Source organism: Hylaeus volcanicus, chromosome 1 (assembly GCF_026283585.1).
Source record: "Hylaeus volcanicus isolate JK05 chromosome 1, UHH_iyHylVolc1.0_haploid, whole genome shotgun sequence".
Lineage (NCBI taxonomy): Eukaryota > Metazoa > Arthropoda > Insecta > Hymenoptera > Colletidae > Hylaeus > Hylaeus volcanicus.
The window spans coordinates 22,647,794-22,665,128 of NC_071976.1; the positions used below are offsets into that span (position 1 = coordinate 22,647,794).

At 33.3% G+C, this 17,335-nt stretch overlaps 2 protein-coding genes across 2 annotated transcripts in view; one reads left to right on the forward strand and one right to left on the reverse strand.

Annotated features, from left to right (window-relative positions):
* Nucleotides 1-193: 193 nt before the first annotated feature.
* Nucleotides 194-8,276, forward strand: LOC128883531 (protein farnesyltransferase/geranylgeranyltransferase type-1 subunit alpha). Its single transcript, XM_054136013.1, has 5 exons — nucleotides 194-499; nucleotides 1,117-1,471; nucleotides 1,600-1,800; nucleotides 1,890-2,073; nucleotides 2,145-8,276. Exons 1-5 carry the CDS (start codon nucleotides 343-345, stop codon nucleotides 2,244-2,246), a joined length of 999 nt encoding a protein of 332 aa, XP_053991988.1. The 5' UTR covers nucleotides 194-342; the 3' UTR covers nucleotides 2,247-8,276.
* Nucleotides 8,277-10,061: 1,785 nt separating this feature from the next.
* The window catches only part of LOC128884913 (uncharacterized), a 33,056-nt gene continuing 25,782 nt past the window's right edge, over nucleotides 10,062-17,335 (reverse strand). Inside the window, exon 8 of the mRNA XM_054138597.1 lies at nucleotides 10,062-14,319. Within this exon, the coding sequence (XP_053994572.1) occupies nucleotides 14,209-14,319 (111 nt within the window). The 3' untranslated portion in view covers nucleotides 10,062-14,208. The remainder of the gene's footprint in view (nucleotides 14,320-17,335) is intronic.

The window sequence follows — 17,335 nt, forward strand, 5'->3', positions numbered from 1 at the left end:
AGCACCAAGAACCTTTCTAAAGTTCAATTAACACATCCCAAACTAAATACATATTCTTTTTTTATTAACTTCTTTTTTGGTTTATACAGTAATTTACATAGTTATATAAATATTATGAATACCACTGTAGTTGGTATTCTTGTTCTTGTAGTTATACGTATATTCGTTTCATTTGATGGAGACATCAGGAGACATCTATGGTATAATTTGAGAGACTTGGAGTGATTCAGAAAGTCAGATGAAGAAAAGTTTAACAGGTTTGAAAAGGTAGTCAGAATAGGAACTGAGTTGTAAAAGTGTAATTTTATATATATCGTTACACGATATTTTGTAAGAGAAACAATGTCGGATAGTTACAACGAGGAACTGAATGACAAAGATGGTTCTGATATAAATAATTGGGTGTCATACAAGGATCGCGAAGAATGGAGTGACGTGATTCCTGTACCACAGGACGACGGTCCTAATCCTATTGTTGCAATTTCTTATTCCGACAATTGTAAGTATTTCATTCATTATATATAATCTGCCTTATATGAGTGGCATATTGTTTGTTAGTTCTTTCTTATTAAAGTTTTATGTCCTTATCGATGTTGAAGCATAACCTCACTTTAACTGTGTATACATTACAATACATTGAAAAATATCCTTGTAACATTATAATATTAAAATGGAATTTTTTAACGAAGCATCATGCTTATTAAGTGTATGATCATTTAATGAATTATACATTCAAGATATATTTTTAATTTAAATTGTCGCATTTATATTGGAACTAATTTTATGGGGAAAAATAAATGTTAAACAATGCAGCAAACAGTGTATTAATGCAATTAATATGAAGTATGTAAATTCACGTGGAAAACTTTTATAGTATTTAAGAATTATTTACAATAAAAATTCATTTGTTCTAACCACATTTATAATATATTTGGTTAGCGATCATTATACAGTTAAACTAAAATGATGTGCTAACTTTTTGTCACTTATATTGTTCATTTTATTATAAATTGATTGTAGATATTTTATTATGTAACATTAGTCAAATAAAAGACAAAATAATAATGACTTGCATATTTATCAAATACTTTTATTCACATATGTTATTATTTTAAGTTAGGGAATCCTATGATTATTTCCGTGCCATTTTAAAGTCTGGTGAAAAGTCAGAGCGTGCATTAGAGTTAACAACAAATTGTATCTGGCTTAATCCAGCAAATTATACAGTATGGCAATATAGGAGAGAGATACTTAAAGCTCTTGGAAAAGAATTACGAGATGAGTTAAAGTTTATTAAAAGATTGATAAATATTCATACTAAAAATTATCAAATCTGGCATCATAGAAAAATTATTGTTGAGTGGCTTCAAGATGGTAGTGAAGAATTAGAATTTACTGAAAGTATTTTAAGAAAAGATGCAAAGAATTATCATACTTGGCAGCATCGTCAGTGGATTATAAAAACATTTAAGTTAGTATATTTCATTCATCTTTTTTTTCTTTGTACAATTATGGTTCAAAAAATATTATGCAAGTAATGTTATTGCATTCAGTTCAATTGATCCAATATAACAAATGTTTTATCTGTATAATCTACAGCCTATATAGTAAAGAACTGGAGTATGTGGAACAATTGTTGGACGAAGATATTCGCAATAACTCTGCTTGGAATCAACGATATTTTGTAATAAGTAATACAACAAAATTCGAACAAAATGTAATTGATAGAGAAATTGATTATGCCTTAGATAAAATAACATTAGTGGTGGAAAATGAAAGTGCATGGAACTACCTACGAGGGTACTGTTGTTAACTATCATTTATTAGCATTAGCAAAAGAGAAAATTAGTTGATTTAGATATTATGTGAATTACACGTTATGTTTTCAGAATTTTGATGCACGATAACGATGGTTTGGCTTATAATGAAAAAGTAAGACAGAAGTGCGAGGAATTGTATTCTAATGGGCGTCGTGTTAATCATTTACTGGCTTGTATTATAGACATTTCTGAAGAAGTACCTATATCGTATGAGTCGCCAAATTCGATATTTCATATTAATAATGCTATAAAGGTATTTTGTCTTCTTAGCTCCTCATATATTTGTTAATTATTAATGTTACTTATGAGTATATGTAACTTTAGCTATGTAAAGAATTATCTGAAAAATATGATCAGACAAGGAGGAGATATTGGGATTATATTGGTCTACAATTAACGGAAAAGTTGAAGCTGGAATCTTCATAATTTCTTTATAAGTATGTAGACTACATTTTTATAAAGATGCACTCTTCACCATTAGTATATTGTAATCTTTTTACTTGAAAAGAACTGTATCATAAGTTTCTATGTTGAGATGACAGTGATGTATCAATACAAAATAAATTGTTCATAAAATTTGATAATGCATTTTATCCTAATTGAAAATGTTTGATAAAATACACATACAAAGACCCATAGCAGTATTATACTAATTTTAAGTGATATAAATAATAGAATAAGCTGTACATACATGGACAGTTGAAATAAAATGATTATGACTTTTATAAGACATATTTTTTTCCCCATTACAGAGAATGCAGTAAGTTTTCTTTTTTCCACAGGTAAAATATCAGATACAGAATACAAATCATTGAACATTGATTATCTATTTATTTATAAAATAGTTACATACCTTCAAGTATAGTATAATAACTAATTATGATAATAATTATACGAATGGTTAGACTTTCACATAACTAACAATAAGGTAGCTGTGAACGCTGCGTTTCAAACGATGATTTCAAACTGAAAATATTTTCGTTCGTCTTTAAATCGTCGCTATAGGCGAGTTAATATTTAAATCAAATTTAACAATTGTTTATACAAGTTTTTGGATGTATGATCACCACCACGAGGCAGTGTCAAAATATGTTTAGCGAGAAGTAAATTTCGTTGCGAACAAATTGCGGCAGTGACTGCATTTAAACCAGACAATTCATCTTTCCTTTTCTGCTAACAAGCGTTCGATCGATTATTTAAACTCACAGAAGTCACAGATCTTTCTTTTCTAAACTATATACATGATAATTTATCTATTTTTTTCTGGCGTTCAATTAAAATAATTAATTTGATGTTTATTCAGGACTTCTTTCCTCTACGTGAGTGTAAAATGTAATTGTTTTTAAAGGGAAACCGAATTATTCGTAAATAATTGTTTATTTGTATCAGATATATTAAATATAAATAAAATATTCTAGATTTCAATTGGTAACATTATGATTATTGACAGATGGAAACAATTATAGGCCGTGTTTTATTATCAAAAATGACCATGTAGGTCATTTAAAAACAAATTTGATCGATTTAGTTTGAATTCATAGATGAATTTCGGAGTTCATTATCTTTCTGTATGTTTGTGAGAACTGGATTTGGTGGTTATTGATTCTACACGCTTCGTGTAATACTGTAAGATTTTAATAGAATATTCGGTATTACACATGACACAAATCTGTTGACATGTGTAAACAGCAAAGTGACATTACTTTTTAAGTTGGCCAATATATATTAGCAGATACGTAATGCGCGAAAAAGATTAATCGTATATATCGTATCGTTCAAGTAATCCTCGAGAACATGTGTCTAACGTGAAAATAAGTAATGATCGATGTTTCATTTCGATGAAAGAATCTTGCTAATCTAACATAATCATGTACGCAACGAAACGTGTGTCCTCGATGTAAAATATCTGCTGCGAGGGCATGTTCTTAAGTTTCTCTATCCTAACATTTAACAATCAACATTCAAACGATTAGTCCGTTATATGTTCGTACCGATGGAAAACAAGTCCTCTTATACGGTTAAAGAAAGAAATAAAAAAACACGAATTCGTGTGCACGCGATTATCCTTGACGAATCCATGATGGTTTACTCTGTTCAATTTTGAATTGCAAAATTGCTTCCAAAGAGGGATTGCTTCCGGCGGTACATTATAGGTACAAGATATACGTAGTTTTACCACGGATATATACATATACACTTGATTTACACCGAAAATATAACGTCATATGAATATTTTTACCACTTTCTCGCCATTTTCTTTTTCTTTGTTTAAATTCCGTCATATTTAACATGTCGTATAGTATGTACTCTCTCTTTTTCTCAACTAACTGTGATCAGAATACGGTGCCTGAAAATTTGCACGTCACGTACGATGGACGTCCGTGAAACTTTGGAACAGTTTACCATAGCTACACGCATGTAGAATTATTTGGTACTTTGGAAATATCGATTTGTACTAATACTGGTCAGTAATGAAAAATATGCGATTATCCGAAGTTACATCCAATCCAAGGTTAAAGACATGATATTCTTCGAAGTTACAGTGTTTGCAATTTTGAAAAGAGAAGAAAATTATTATTAACCTTGATGACATACATGTGAATTTAAATTTGCATATTACTACTACAAATATTGATATTGTTTCAGTGTTTTTATATCTGGAATATTCCATAGAAAACCATTAAATGAGGCTACTATTTAAATGTGAAATTAAAATATGTATTTTGAAGCAGAAATTCCTCAATGGTTTTGTCGAATTCGTACATCGTACGGAACCTGTAATCCTTGTTAAAGGAAAATGTAACATTGTTTGCTCCGTAATTTTTCGTGCACCGTCTAACACAGTTAGTCTATATTTTAATGTTCGCAATATTCTCCTTATGAATATAAGTAAACTATATGATTGGACCATCTGTCAGCCAGTGCGAGCACAGCCTGACCATAATCTTCCATATTTCTATTTAATAATTTCTCTTAAATATTGATGCTGACCGCGAATGGCTCAATGACTTATCCAACATTATTCGTCGCGTTAGCTAGCTTATTTCTTCAGGACATCGAGCCCTTTGCACGGATCTATACCATTTTGATCTCTCTGTTCAGCAATTATACTATGCCTAGTAGACACCACCGTAAATATCTTCTATTAAAGATGCAACTAGCTATTAAGTAGAAGATAGATTTCGTATAGAGAAGATAGATCGTTGAATCCTATTCACATACAGTGTTGTCTACATTAAAACAGATGGGATATTACATGCATTTTGTACCCCTTAAGATTCTTTTTGTCGTTTATAGTGGAGCTAATCGAGACAGTTTCCTTCAATTTTTTTGTTAAATCTTTGGGCCACAGTGTGCTAATAATAGACTTCATTCAAAGTAACAACACATCTTATCAAATTTCTATACAGGCTGTATACAGGGTGTCCCAAATATGTTGGAGTTCCTTGAAAGGGGTGATTTGAAAGAATTTTTTCCTTAGCGAAAATGTTGTCCGAGGCTTCGTTAAGAAGATATTAAACAGAAAACCCCGAGCCCACCCAGTAGCGTAGGCTACGCGTTAGACAGCCGCAGTAGCGTAGGCTACGCGCTAGGCGGCCGCGCTTTGATTAGTCGGGGTTTTCTGTTAATATCTCCTTAACGAAGCCTTGGACAACATTTTCGCTAAAAAAAAGTTGTTTCAAATCACCCCCTGAACCATCTCTTTCAAGGAACTCCAACACTTTTAGGACATCCTGTATATCATATTTCTAGTAGAATGAGTTTCTGCAAAGAGGTCATCTCAATATCTCAATTGATATACGAAATAAACAGCTAAGCAGCAGCACGATATTCCTTGAGGGGAGATAAGAACAGATTGAATTTTGGTTCCCTTGTTCTTCGAGTTGAGACCGTACGATTATGATTAAGTCTCAATCTGATAAGCATTAGTGTATTGGAAATTTGAATAATTTCGTGCTGATGTTAATTCTGTGATAGTTTAGATTTATAAAATAATATGAGCGGATTTTCGGATATATCAAATTATACCGAGGTAATCAGATGGTATCTGTTTTGTGCAACGCAAAGTATGTATACTTCTATCATTAGTAGACTGTGGATGTTCATGCAAATTCATATTTTCATAGATACAGAAAAAGAATCGACACTTAAATGAAAGTATCATATCTTCTATGTGGTATGTATTTTTTGATTACCACACGTCTTCGTAGATTTCTCCATATTTCCATTTGTTATAAATGAATAAACATCCGCAGTCTATTTATTAAAGTGCCAGTTTTTTTTTGTGTTAACTGTGAATGTCTACGGATAAGATAACCGAAGTTACGTTCTCTATTGATACAAAATATTGATCCTTTTTGTAATATAAATAGATAAAATAGAGGTTTAGATATAATATTTGAACTTTTCTGGGTTACAATATTTGCTAGGATTTGCGTAACAACGTTAGGAGTTTGCTAGGATCGGCACTCAATTATAGAATTATAAAAATATCAGGACTTTTCGTAAAACAGGAATTTGGTCCAATAATGCTCTAGCAGCTGATATTATGGTTGTCTCCGATTTTCATTCAGAAAATAAATTTGTTAGAAATGATGAAATGGAGGTTGGTCCGCCATCTAGGAATGAAAACGTCTCGAACCAATCGATTTTCAACATCCAAACAATATCCGAAAGAAAAAATTGATATTAAAAAGCTATATATATTAATGTATTTACAGTAAACCAAGAAAATAAGTTTCCTACATCGAGACACCGGAGAAAGAAACACGAAGATAATAAAAATGAAACGGTGACATGCGCCATGGAAAATTTGATATGGAGTGGTGTTTCACTTCACTGTATCAAACTATAGGAATACAACACAAATTTTATTTGTTTTCCGTGCAAAGAATATTTAGATTTAAATTATTCTTATTCGAATAAATCAATAGGTATGTCTGTTCTTTCGATGATTACCTAAAGTATTAAAATATTATTTACAGTACATATATACACACTTAGTTGTTGCCATTTAATGAAGCTTATCGATATGTATTTATTTGAATTTTCAAGAAAAGGAACTTAGATAATATCACGAAATTATTCGAGTTTCCCTTATATTCTCGTAGAATCAAAATTTTCTCTTTGACTTAAGGTGTGGCTTGAGGACAAATTGGCTATGCTTAGTGTGTAAAGTGCCTCTTTACTGTTAGAAATATATAGAAACTTCAAAATATCCTATTCCTACATGCAGGACTATAATTTTGAAAACTATATGAATTGATTAATTCAGTTTTTTTTTTATTTTCAACTAATATACCGCATAGCGACATAATATATAGCTATTATCGTTGTTTAAATGATTCATTCTTACTTGAACAATACAATATGCGTACTTAATGTGATAAAAAAAAAAGTACTGTGCATTTTAAATAGTGTTTTCATCCTTCGATGCTCTGCCCCAAAGAGTTAACACATATTAATGCTTGACATTAGAATTAACTCTCCTTTCACAGAAAGTTTTGAAACGTTATTCAAAAGTTTGGTGCCTCCACTTTTGGGAAATATCGTGAAGCAATACACGTGATCGTGTATTATCCTACTCAACGTAGAGCGAATAAAGTTTGAACGTCGAAATTCGTAAACACCAATTAACGCAAAAAGAATCGAGATCCTTTTGCTTTTTATTTAGTCGTTGATTTCACGAAACATTTTTGTGAAGCTTAATAAATGATTAGAAGTAGATGCTTTTCAAACATTCGTTCAGTATTCCATAAATACCTTCTGTGATTACCTGACTGGCCAGTATCGTGATTTTGAAATAGCAAACGTTTGAAACATTTGATCGATACTAACTGAGGCTTTCGGGTGTACATTATGTCCTATAAGTAAGATATGCCGACGTTCCATCGGATTGCAATTAGCTTCTTCAGGGGTTCAATGACACACTGAAATTTGTCTCAACTTGATAGATATTACTGTACTTGTAGGTAGGTATTCACTCAGCTTGGGCAATTTTGAAATGATATTATTCGAAAATTATTTCAAATAACGTGGTTTTATTTCATTTTTATCTTTTATAATAGCAAATGTTTTTTCTCAAAAATTCATTACGAGGAACCCTGAAGAAGCTAGCTGCAATGCTGGCGACACGGTTTATCCCACCGAAGCCTCGGATAGTATCAACTGTGAAGAATCAGGCTGTTAACATTTGCTTATATTTGTATAGAGCAAACGCTGGAATTACATTTTAAGACTGTCAAACAGATTTATAAAACATTTGGTAACAATTTTCAAATATAAATCAACGATCTGTTTGACGATCTCGCTGTAAGGTGTTCTCGAAAATTGTTGCTGCAAGTGTTTCGATAGCCACACCGGCGAAAACGTTCTACCACTTTCTCTACTTTCTTTGAACCTTTACAAAGTAAAAATCGTGACGCACGATTGATACGTGTACACCGATTCTTACGCTTTCGATAAAATACAAATGTCACCCTTTAATTTTTTTCTTATTGTCTACATCGATAAACTTAAGAGAAACGTTCTCGATATTTTTTCTTCATTGCGCCTTAGAAAATACGAATTCTGGTCCTTAGGAAAAATACCAGAAAAATACTCTGTTAAATTGCTCGAGAAAGTAAAATTTATATAATCTGATAAGTTGTTCACGATATATGGTATCGAATTTGTACGATGTATATCTTAAATTACACATCAATGCCAGCCATGTGCGAAATTGCCAATTTAATTTCGTATCATCATGGAATTCATTTTTTTTTTTTTTTTAAAATACTTTCTGATTCTTTCCTTTATCTGTCGTCTTTTCTTCGAAGCGCTCTACGGGACACACGTCAAATACGTATATTATAGTTTCTGCCAACGATCGACATTAATGTAATAATTATCGGTCGGTAATAGTTTCTAATCATACATACAAGGTCTTAACAGACGCAAGACGCTAAACACACTATAAGTAAGGTAAGACAATTCGCTATTGTGTTATGTGATCGTGTTTGTGTGCATTGGTGTGTGTATGTACATTGACACGTATGTATGTCGAGTGAGTGTAAGATAGATTGATATACAGAATGTTCATTAACATATGGAAAATATTGCAGGGATAGATTCGAGGTCCAAAGACAATAAGGAATGTTGATTACAGTCTTTCTCTGCGTTTTCTTTTAGAGAAAGTGTAAAGGTTTATCAAACTATTAGAAAGAGTTCAACCTGTCAACGAACACCGAACTTCTGTTGATATTTTGAATACTCAGTACACTAAGAATATTGTTAAAAAATAAAAAGATCTCTAATATACATTTATACGAACTCTTTTTTAAATTTCGATCCTAAACTTAGCCTTGCAATATTTCTCCGGACATTAAGAAACACCTTGTGTATTAGAATTGTGTTCTCCAAACGATAGACTTTCTAATATCGCACTATTATTTTCACCATCTATTAGTATTTACGTAGTTTCTATTACGTACAATCCGAAGAAATTTGATCGTACGATTAGTCTAATCTCCTTTTAAAAAAATAATAAAGTTGCTTCGACATTTTTCGTAAAGCAAGAAAGAAGCCTATCAACACATTAGAGTCTAATGTTTAGACCTATAGTATTTTCGATTAACGGCGTTAAACGAGAAATACCTTACGTGTTTTCTCTGACATCTATATCTAACATTTGGTTGAGGTTGAAAATCACTAGACAACATAATCACCTCGTTCTTTTGTCTTCTCTATACTTACTTCAGTAACTTCAAAGACATGCGGTAGTGATCGAGTTGATACGAGGCAACCCTCGACGTTTGCCTCATTTTATACGTAAATTTTATGTCCCAAGTGTAGGCGCTGCTAAAAATCGGAGAAATATTTACACTGTGCGCCATAACTATGATACCATCTCAAATATTATGAATCTCACACGTTACGATGTAAATTAAGTTAAATCGAGTAGATTGTGTATACTTAAGGTTACGAAAATCTTCGAAAGCCACTAGCGCTGCCTGTGAAGGAACATTATAGATTTTACTAGAAACATATAAAATCTGAAAATTTTGACCTGCTTTTATAGTTATGGCACGCAGTGAATTTCGGTATACCATTGTGCCTATATCCATTTCCGTGTTCTTTCTCGTTCCGTTGAGTTCCATTTTTTTTTGTTTATACGTGCATCGTGTTTACGTGTGTACAGGCTATCTCATTTAGGGTGACCATCATAAATATCTTGACTTCGAGATACTTTTTCGAGAAACTGAAAAGTTTTTTATATTATGAGAACAATTTTTTCCGTTCAAGGTAACGGAGACATTTAGGGTGCTCACACTAAATGAGACTTCCTGTATAGTACTTAAGAAACCCACAATCAGAAGAAAACGCGAGGCTGATGCAACGTTTTATGGAAGATGGAAAAGAAAATTTTACTAGTAGTCTCTGGAATGATTTAACATTCGGCTTAAGTGTTTTCTACAGCATCTTGTAGTTCTTTCTTTTGGAAATACTCATCATGCTATAATGGGCTCGAATTTTCGATGCATTGCGTCTCGTTCCGTTTATCAAGATAATCCGCCTTATTTACATTAATTCAGAAGTAGGCAGTGATGGAAAATGATTAAATATACAGTGGTGCCACTCTTACTGTCGCAGGCTCTGGATCGGGGCATCACGGTTATGGTGAAGTTAGGCGCTTCACTGGGCGTGGTTAGGTATGTTCGCCTCTGATAAAGAAAGTGCAGCACTTTGTATATGATACTTGAACTAAAGTTACAAATGAATGAATATAAAGTTTAGTTTCTCCATCTAATAATTATATAATAATCGAATATAATATATAGCGTAATTATATAATAATTGAAGAAGAAAATATAATCACGTTATTAGCATCGTTTGAACTACATTTTTTCTGAATTTCAAATTTATCTTGATATTCTGAGTTACCGAACTTTCCTTGTGATTATTTATATGGATAACAAGAGCGAGGAAAAGTGAGAGTTAAACGCAGTTAAAGTGGCGGAGATAACTACGCGATTGCTAAAAAGGTAGAAGACAGTTAAAGAGCGACCACTGTAGTGTATACTGTCAGATGTAGAACTAGCACGTATAGGGTGATTCTTAAAAGAGAAATTGCAAATGTAAAATGAAGCTTTTTTGTGCAAGGTTTCGTTCTTGATCAAATAAATTTGGAAAATTTGTCAGGTACGCGTGTATTTTACCAAACATTAAATTTACGCATCTATTTACTCCATGCGTTAATTTATGTCACAACTTACTGTATTGAATCCTACAACCAATTTTTACGAATGGATTTAAAATAATATAGTTTCGTCACTACAAATTTCTTTCAAATATAATTAATGTTTACCATAATAATAAAGTTTTAATGGATATACATAGATGCACAGTAAAAAACGATTAAATATCGAAAAATGCTTTAATATTTTTGGCTTTTATCTTGTTTCCCCTAATTAACATACCTGATCAATTTTTAAAGCAGATTCTGACGAAGATGAAGTTACACGAAAAAATTTTAATTTACATTTCCAATTTATCAATACAAAGGTTTGCAATTGTTAGAAATAAATACAAAAGTTTGCAGTCTCAAAGATTCGAACAACTTTCGATAGATATTTGCAAATATTATAATTATATTTAATTGTTATTTTATTTATCATGTTGGAAAATAATTAATAATATTCTATGGAAATTTCGTTAGATAATTTATAACCTAAACGTTACAATTACAAGTTCTCAATTATATATAAACAAATTTTTGCCTTAGGTAGTACCATTCAATCCTGTCAATTGTTTAAAAATGAAATTTAATTATAATATTTACAAACAGCGATGATGCCTCAAATCGGGGAATCGAGCATTCTGAAATAAATTAATGCTTGTTTTTGAAACTGCAAAGCTTTTGTCTCTATCTCTGATTTATTTCTTCACGCGGAATCATCCCCTACTCTGTAGGATACTATATTTCGTGAGACACCCTGTATATCGACAGTCGTGATCACCTGATATTTTGGTCCATTCACCGCAAAACGTTGGCAATTACAATAACATTCGGTATCTAGTATTCCTGATCAAAGATCGTTGGAATGAGAAATCAACAGAGCTTTCACGCCTCTTTTCCTTCATTCATTGTTGTTTCTAATACTTGCCCGTTCCGTTCTCTCTTTCTTTAGCAGCACACAGTCTTTACGAGCTAATATCTTACCGTGGTTAATAATTCGTTTACCTGTCACAAAAATAAATACTTTTATTATGTCGCTTAGTCTACTCGCTTACGTACTAGAAACAATGAGTCCTGCTCAACATGGCCAGCTGTTCCAGCGGGATTTACGATATACTTTCTACGTCTCATACTAACATCTTTTCGCGCATTCACGCTGCTCATAACTTTTCTAATATTTTTCGTGCTTTCATCTGTCAGCACGTCCGATTCTCCTTTTTATTATCATCAGAAATCGTACGAGATTTACGGCTACCCGTTTTAACCTGCGTCGCTCAAAGAAAGTCATTTGCGTCGCATAAGTGACCTACTATTTTCGCGCGAGAAAAGTACTACAAGCCACGTTTCGTGGGATGCGCCACAGCCACCATCTTTTTAAATAGCATATTTGAACCAATCATTTGAATTTTAAAGTCAACAATGATTACTTTTTCTCGTACGACCTATATTGTACGTATTCGTACAACTTCGTGTACCTACAATTGATTTTATGTGACGCAATTTGAGTATTTTTTGGAGGAAAACGTAAGCATTATTGAATAAATTATAAAAGATGTACCGTTTTTAATATTTCGTCAATCATTATTTGTTTTAAATCAAGATGATGACAATGATTACTTTGTCTCACAGCTATATGGCGCGTGCGGAGACAGACAGGGCGTGGCTTATAGTACTCTTCTCGCGCGAAGATAGTATCTCCGCACGTTAATATCTTCTCGCGCAAACTGAAAACCAAACGCCAAGTTACAATCGTTTCGAAAATACAGAATTAAAGTCTGGAGCTGATATTTCTGACGATTTCAGATACGCATGTTTTGGAAAGCGAATTAAGTTCGGGTTAACCGCGTTCGTTGGACGCGGTCAGACGATACCTGATGCATAATTTTGCAACCTTGCGGTATCGCAAACAGAAACAGAGAAAAAAGTTTACGACTCTGTCACCACGAGACGATAATTACAATTACCTCGATTGCGTTTCGCTACGTTATTAAAACTTACGTTGACGAATAGTCTCAATTAAACACACTTCGAGCACTACGCTTTAACGCGGCAAATATAAGCATCGTAAAAAATATGGTTATTGTAAAAAACTAGGCTACGTTATTATTGGTACGCGAGCATTCAAGAATCCATGCTCTAATACCGTGCATGCTTGCCGCTCGGTATCAAGACTCAATGCGAACGGGTTTTCGTTGAAATATCGTTTCTTTTAAGCGAAAAAAAGAAACGTAACTGGGCGAAGCTAAGCTCAATTATTAATTTTATACAAACGATGTGTCGAGATATCTGTGCTTCTCGTTTCTTTCTTGGTACAGCGATTCCTTTGGCACAAACAATGCCGCGTTCAGTTCGGACGTCGAGTCTCGGTGGCGTGCTCTTTGGTACTTGGAAATCCTAACAAGCTATTTCGCAAAAATGTTCCTCTCTTTCCCTTAAGACGCACTGTGCTACGGGAATACGATCTGTCTTCTTACATTAAACACCAACTTCCGCCTATTAAAGTTTCATTAACCTCATCGTCGTTAGGAATTGTGTGTGTGTTTTTTTTTTTGTTACTATTAATAGCTTTTCCTAAATCTGCGTGTTCATTCATCGTTTGTAGCGCGCGTTCCTTAAAAACGAACTACTGGAAACAGTCCATAACAATTTCCATTCGCGACAACTAACAGCCACGAAGTATCGGTTTTCTTGTTCTTTTTTTTTTTTATCATTTTGTTATATGTTAATCCTCTCTCGTCTAGTCCTTTCTTGTCTAGCGATACGCATACTGAGACTACAACTAGAAATTCTCGAAAGGATGATCATTATTCTCACGACCATTTCATGCGACCTTTGATTTAGAGGGAGCCGTTCGTCTTGTCGTTCGATGTGAAACCGCCCCGATGAAAGCGATATTTCGGCGAGTCGTTACGCGCGTTGGATCTTTCAATGACGATCGTGTTAAACAAGATATAGGAAAAATATCTATAACGATTTCTCTCGTGACGCGTCAATCCTCGAAATTCGCTGGTGCTGATGCGAATCCCCCTATCGCTCGAAGATTTTTCTAATCAATTTGGGAGAAGTTCTTCTTCACCCCGTTCCAGGAGATACGGAACAACGTTGAGCGATTTATTCACAAATCGACAAATCCCTTCAGGTCCATGGAGTGTATCGTGATCGTGCCGAGTGTCAGAAGGCCGTGTCCAAAGCTGTCATACTCGTTGAAATGTCCGGATCCGCGCGGCAAGCTTCCAAAAATTCGGACAGCGTCACTACTCCATCCTTGTTTCCGTCCATTTTCTGCAACAGGTGCAAATATCTTTCTTTATTTCTTTATATGTATATATATTTACAATACTTCTTACCACGGAAATTCTTGCCTCGCACAATGGAGTACGCGGCCTCAAAACCAATATATGTGGTTCAATAATAAACACTGTTAAGTATAGCAGGAAGGTAATATTTAACTGAAACCGAAAAAGACAGAGTCGTATTGAAATATTTGAAAAGAATCTGAGAAAAAATGATCATAGCAGAAGTGTTTGTGAATCGTTGTATTATTGCGAAGGTTATAAGCTACGAATTTTTGAAAATTTGGTAGATTTTTACATATTTTCGCTTAAAAATCAACTGATATATATACTCTTTGTGGTAGGATATACCACAAAAGACTTATCGATGAGTTCAACTATCAGATTCGGAGTGAAAGTCAATACTATTGCACTTTGCACCAAAGATATTACTTACTACTCAAAGAGGAATTCTTTTTTAATGAACTGGGAGTCTTTAAATTGATGTAGGCACCTAGGTAAGTGACCCGGGTGTTAAGATTTACTTAAGGGCACTTGACTGCGTTTACGCTGCGGGCAACAAGTGACAATGCCGTTTTTGAGACGACCATTCTCGCTTCCATTGTTTGTTCATGTTTCCTAAAGGCACGAGGCTGGCTCGAAAATGTCAGCCAACTTTCCCAGGAAGACAGTCCAATTCTACCTCTCCCAGAGGCAATTGATGTGCCATAAACCCACACACGGTGAAAATGCACTGTTCATTTAACGTTCGTAGGTGCTTTTTTTATTTAATTTTTCATCATTTTTCATATAATAATCATTACTAGTAAAATGCGTTCACCATTTCTTATAATAGACTGACAATACTGAATTATTGCTATACACCATTTAAAGCCAAAGTATTACCAAATTGGATAAAATAGTTAAAATATAATTAAAATATTATGAAATTTCTATTTGGATACTAGAAAGTTCAAACAGAAAAAGTTGGAGCACGCAGAATGAAACGGTGCGATTTCAAGCACTTCGATTTCCTGCCGATACAGATAACAGTTTCAAAATTATTCATGCATAATTGAATCTACTTGACCTTGTTTCTAAATGCTATACGAACTGCACATGTGTCTACGCACATAGACATGAAGGGTTCTCAATAATTTAGTAGACGGTTTTCAGAAACAATGGGACTGATTTTATCGCAACCCCTTCGCCACGGTCTATGAAATACTGGCTTTTAATTAAAAGTCTATATGGGATAACGAATTGCGTGCGCTATAGGTTGCATCAATTACATCCGCTTTCCCCCCAGATTAATTAGCATCGATTGAGCCACCGATTGCTCCACCTCGCCTCGTGATGCTTTTATTGCCTTTTGTTGAAACTTTGTTATGAGAAAGACAGAGAAGAGCACAAACGAAATGAAAGCGTTGAATGGACTTTCAATGAGAAATTAAATTTTGCTCGCTCGTTATTGGAATCATTGATTTACGTTCACCTTTTCGTGAATACGTTTATCTTTACACTTTAACGCATGTAAATCTGTAAAATGTTATACGAGATACTGTATACAAAAATAAATATAATAGTATTATTATGGTTATCGTAGGCTGACTTATTCAAAATTTAGTCAAAGTTCAAAACTAGTTCAAAATTTAGTTAAAGTATGTCTCATCTTCTAAACAGTATAACTTGTACATTATTGTCGATATTTTATATATTTTTGCATTAGTGCACATTTTCATAGATTTCTCCACATTTCCATTTACCATAAATATCAATTATATACGTATTATATACATTGTCTTTTAAAATGTTGTATTTAGTCATGAAAAGACTAATAGATACATTTTTATTTTTATTTAATATTAGTTATGTTATTAAATCATATGCAACGCTAAACCCTTGCAAAAGGTTTCATTCATAAAAAATTGTAGTATGGATAATTCATTAAAACTAGAACTGCTAAAATACTATACTGTACAATTGCGACGTTGGACAGTAATGAGACTCACGAGTTAAGTTACATTTGCGAGATCAAATTTCCATTTATTCAACGTACGTAATACGAAACTCGCTTGCTGTTGTTCTACATCGCGCTTTCTTGACGTTGAATCTCATTTACCCTCCTCTTCGAACGGTACGTGCGAATTCAAACCAGGTGCGAGATAGGAATCGCTATCTAACCCGTTTTCAACTGAACTGGCAGTCCCGATTTGGTCATTTCATGGCAGGCATTACTGTAATTCCTCAGTCGGTTCGATGATGGCATTGTTCTTTTAACAAACGAGCCCCAACATTAACATTTATAATTGAGAACTTGACGGTTGGTACTTTAACATAATAAAAGTCCAAGGGTTGATAGACTGCGAATATTTATGCAAGTTAATGTTTATTATAGATATAAAAAGACTACTTCGAACTTAAATGAAACTATGTCTCATCTTCTAAACAGTACAACGTGTACATTATTGTCGATATTTTATATATTTTTGCATTAGTGCACATTTTCATAGATTTCTCCACATTTCCATTTACCATAAATGCATAAACTTGCGTGGTCTGCTTATTAATATTAATTTCAGAAATAATAACTGTTTCCCTCGACCTTATTATTCTGTGTAACTAATGTGAATCAATTAAAAGAGATAACATCACACCGCAGTCGATACTTATGAACACAACAAAATAGAAGTACCGTCCATGAATTTTCAAAAACAATTTTCTCGGAAACGAAGTCCTGTACGAAACAATTTTATTCCATATCATCGATTTATTGTTACGTAGCGACTCATCCCCTTTTTGGTTGCGCTACGTATTCCGCCCACCCTTTATACGCGCTCCATTTGATGAAAATCAGAAACTTATTTGAATACATTTAAATTTCATGCTTTTCACCTTCCCTTTAATAAAGTTTATCTTCTTTGTTAGGCGCACCGAGATAGATCTTTGATTTATGCTAGCAAAAATAATCATTCATTATTCATTAATATGTGATACAACTCGAAAAATGCATTTCTTCTATAAAC

Bases quoted from the DNA above. Each gene is read 5' to 3' on its own strand.
- LOC128883531 (XM_054136013.1), top strand. From the start codon at position 343: ATGTCGGATAGTTACAACGAGGAACTGAATGACAAAGATGGTTCTGAT. The intron at 500-1,116 runs GTAAGTATTTCA...TATTATTTTAAG, and splicing joins AATTTCTTATTCCGACAATT to TTAGGGAATCCTATGATTAT. The intron at 1,801-1,889 runs GTACTGTTGTTA...TTATGTTTTCAG, and splicing joins GCATGGAACTACCTACGAGG to AATTTTGATGCACGATAACG.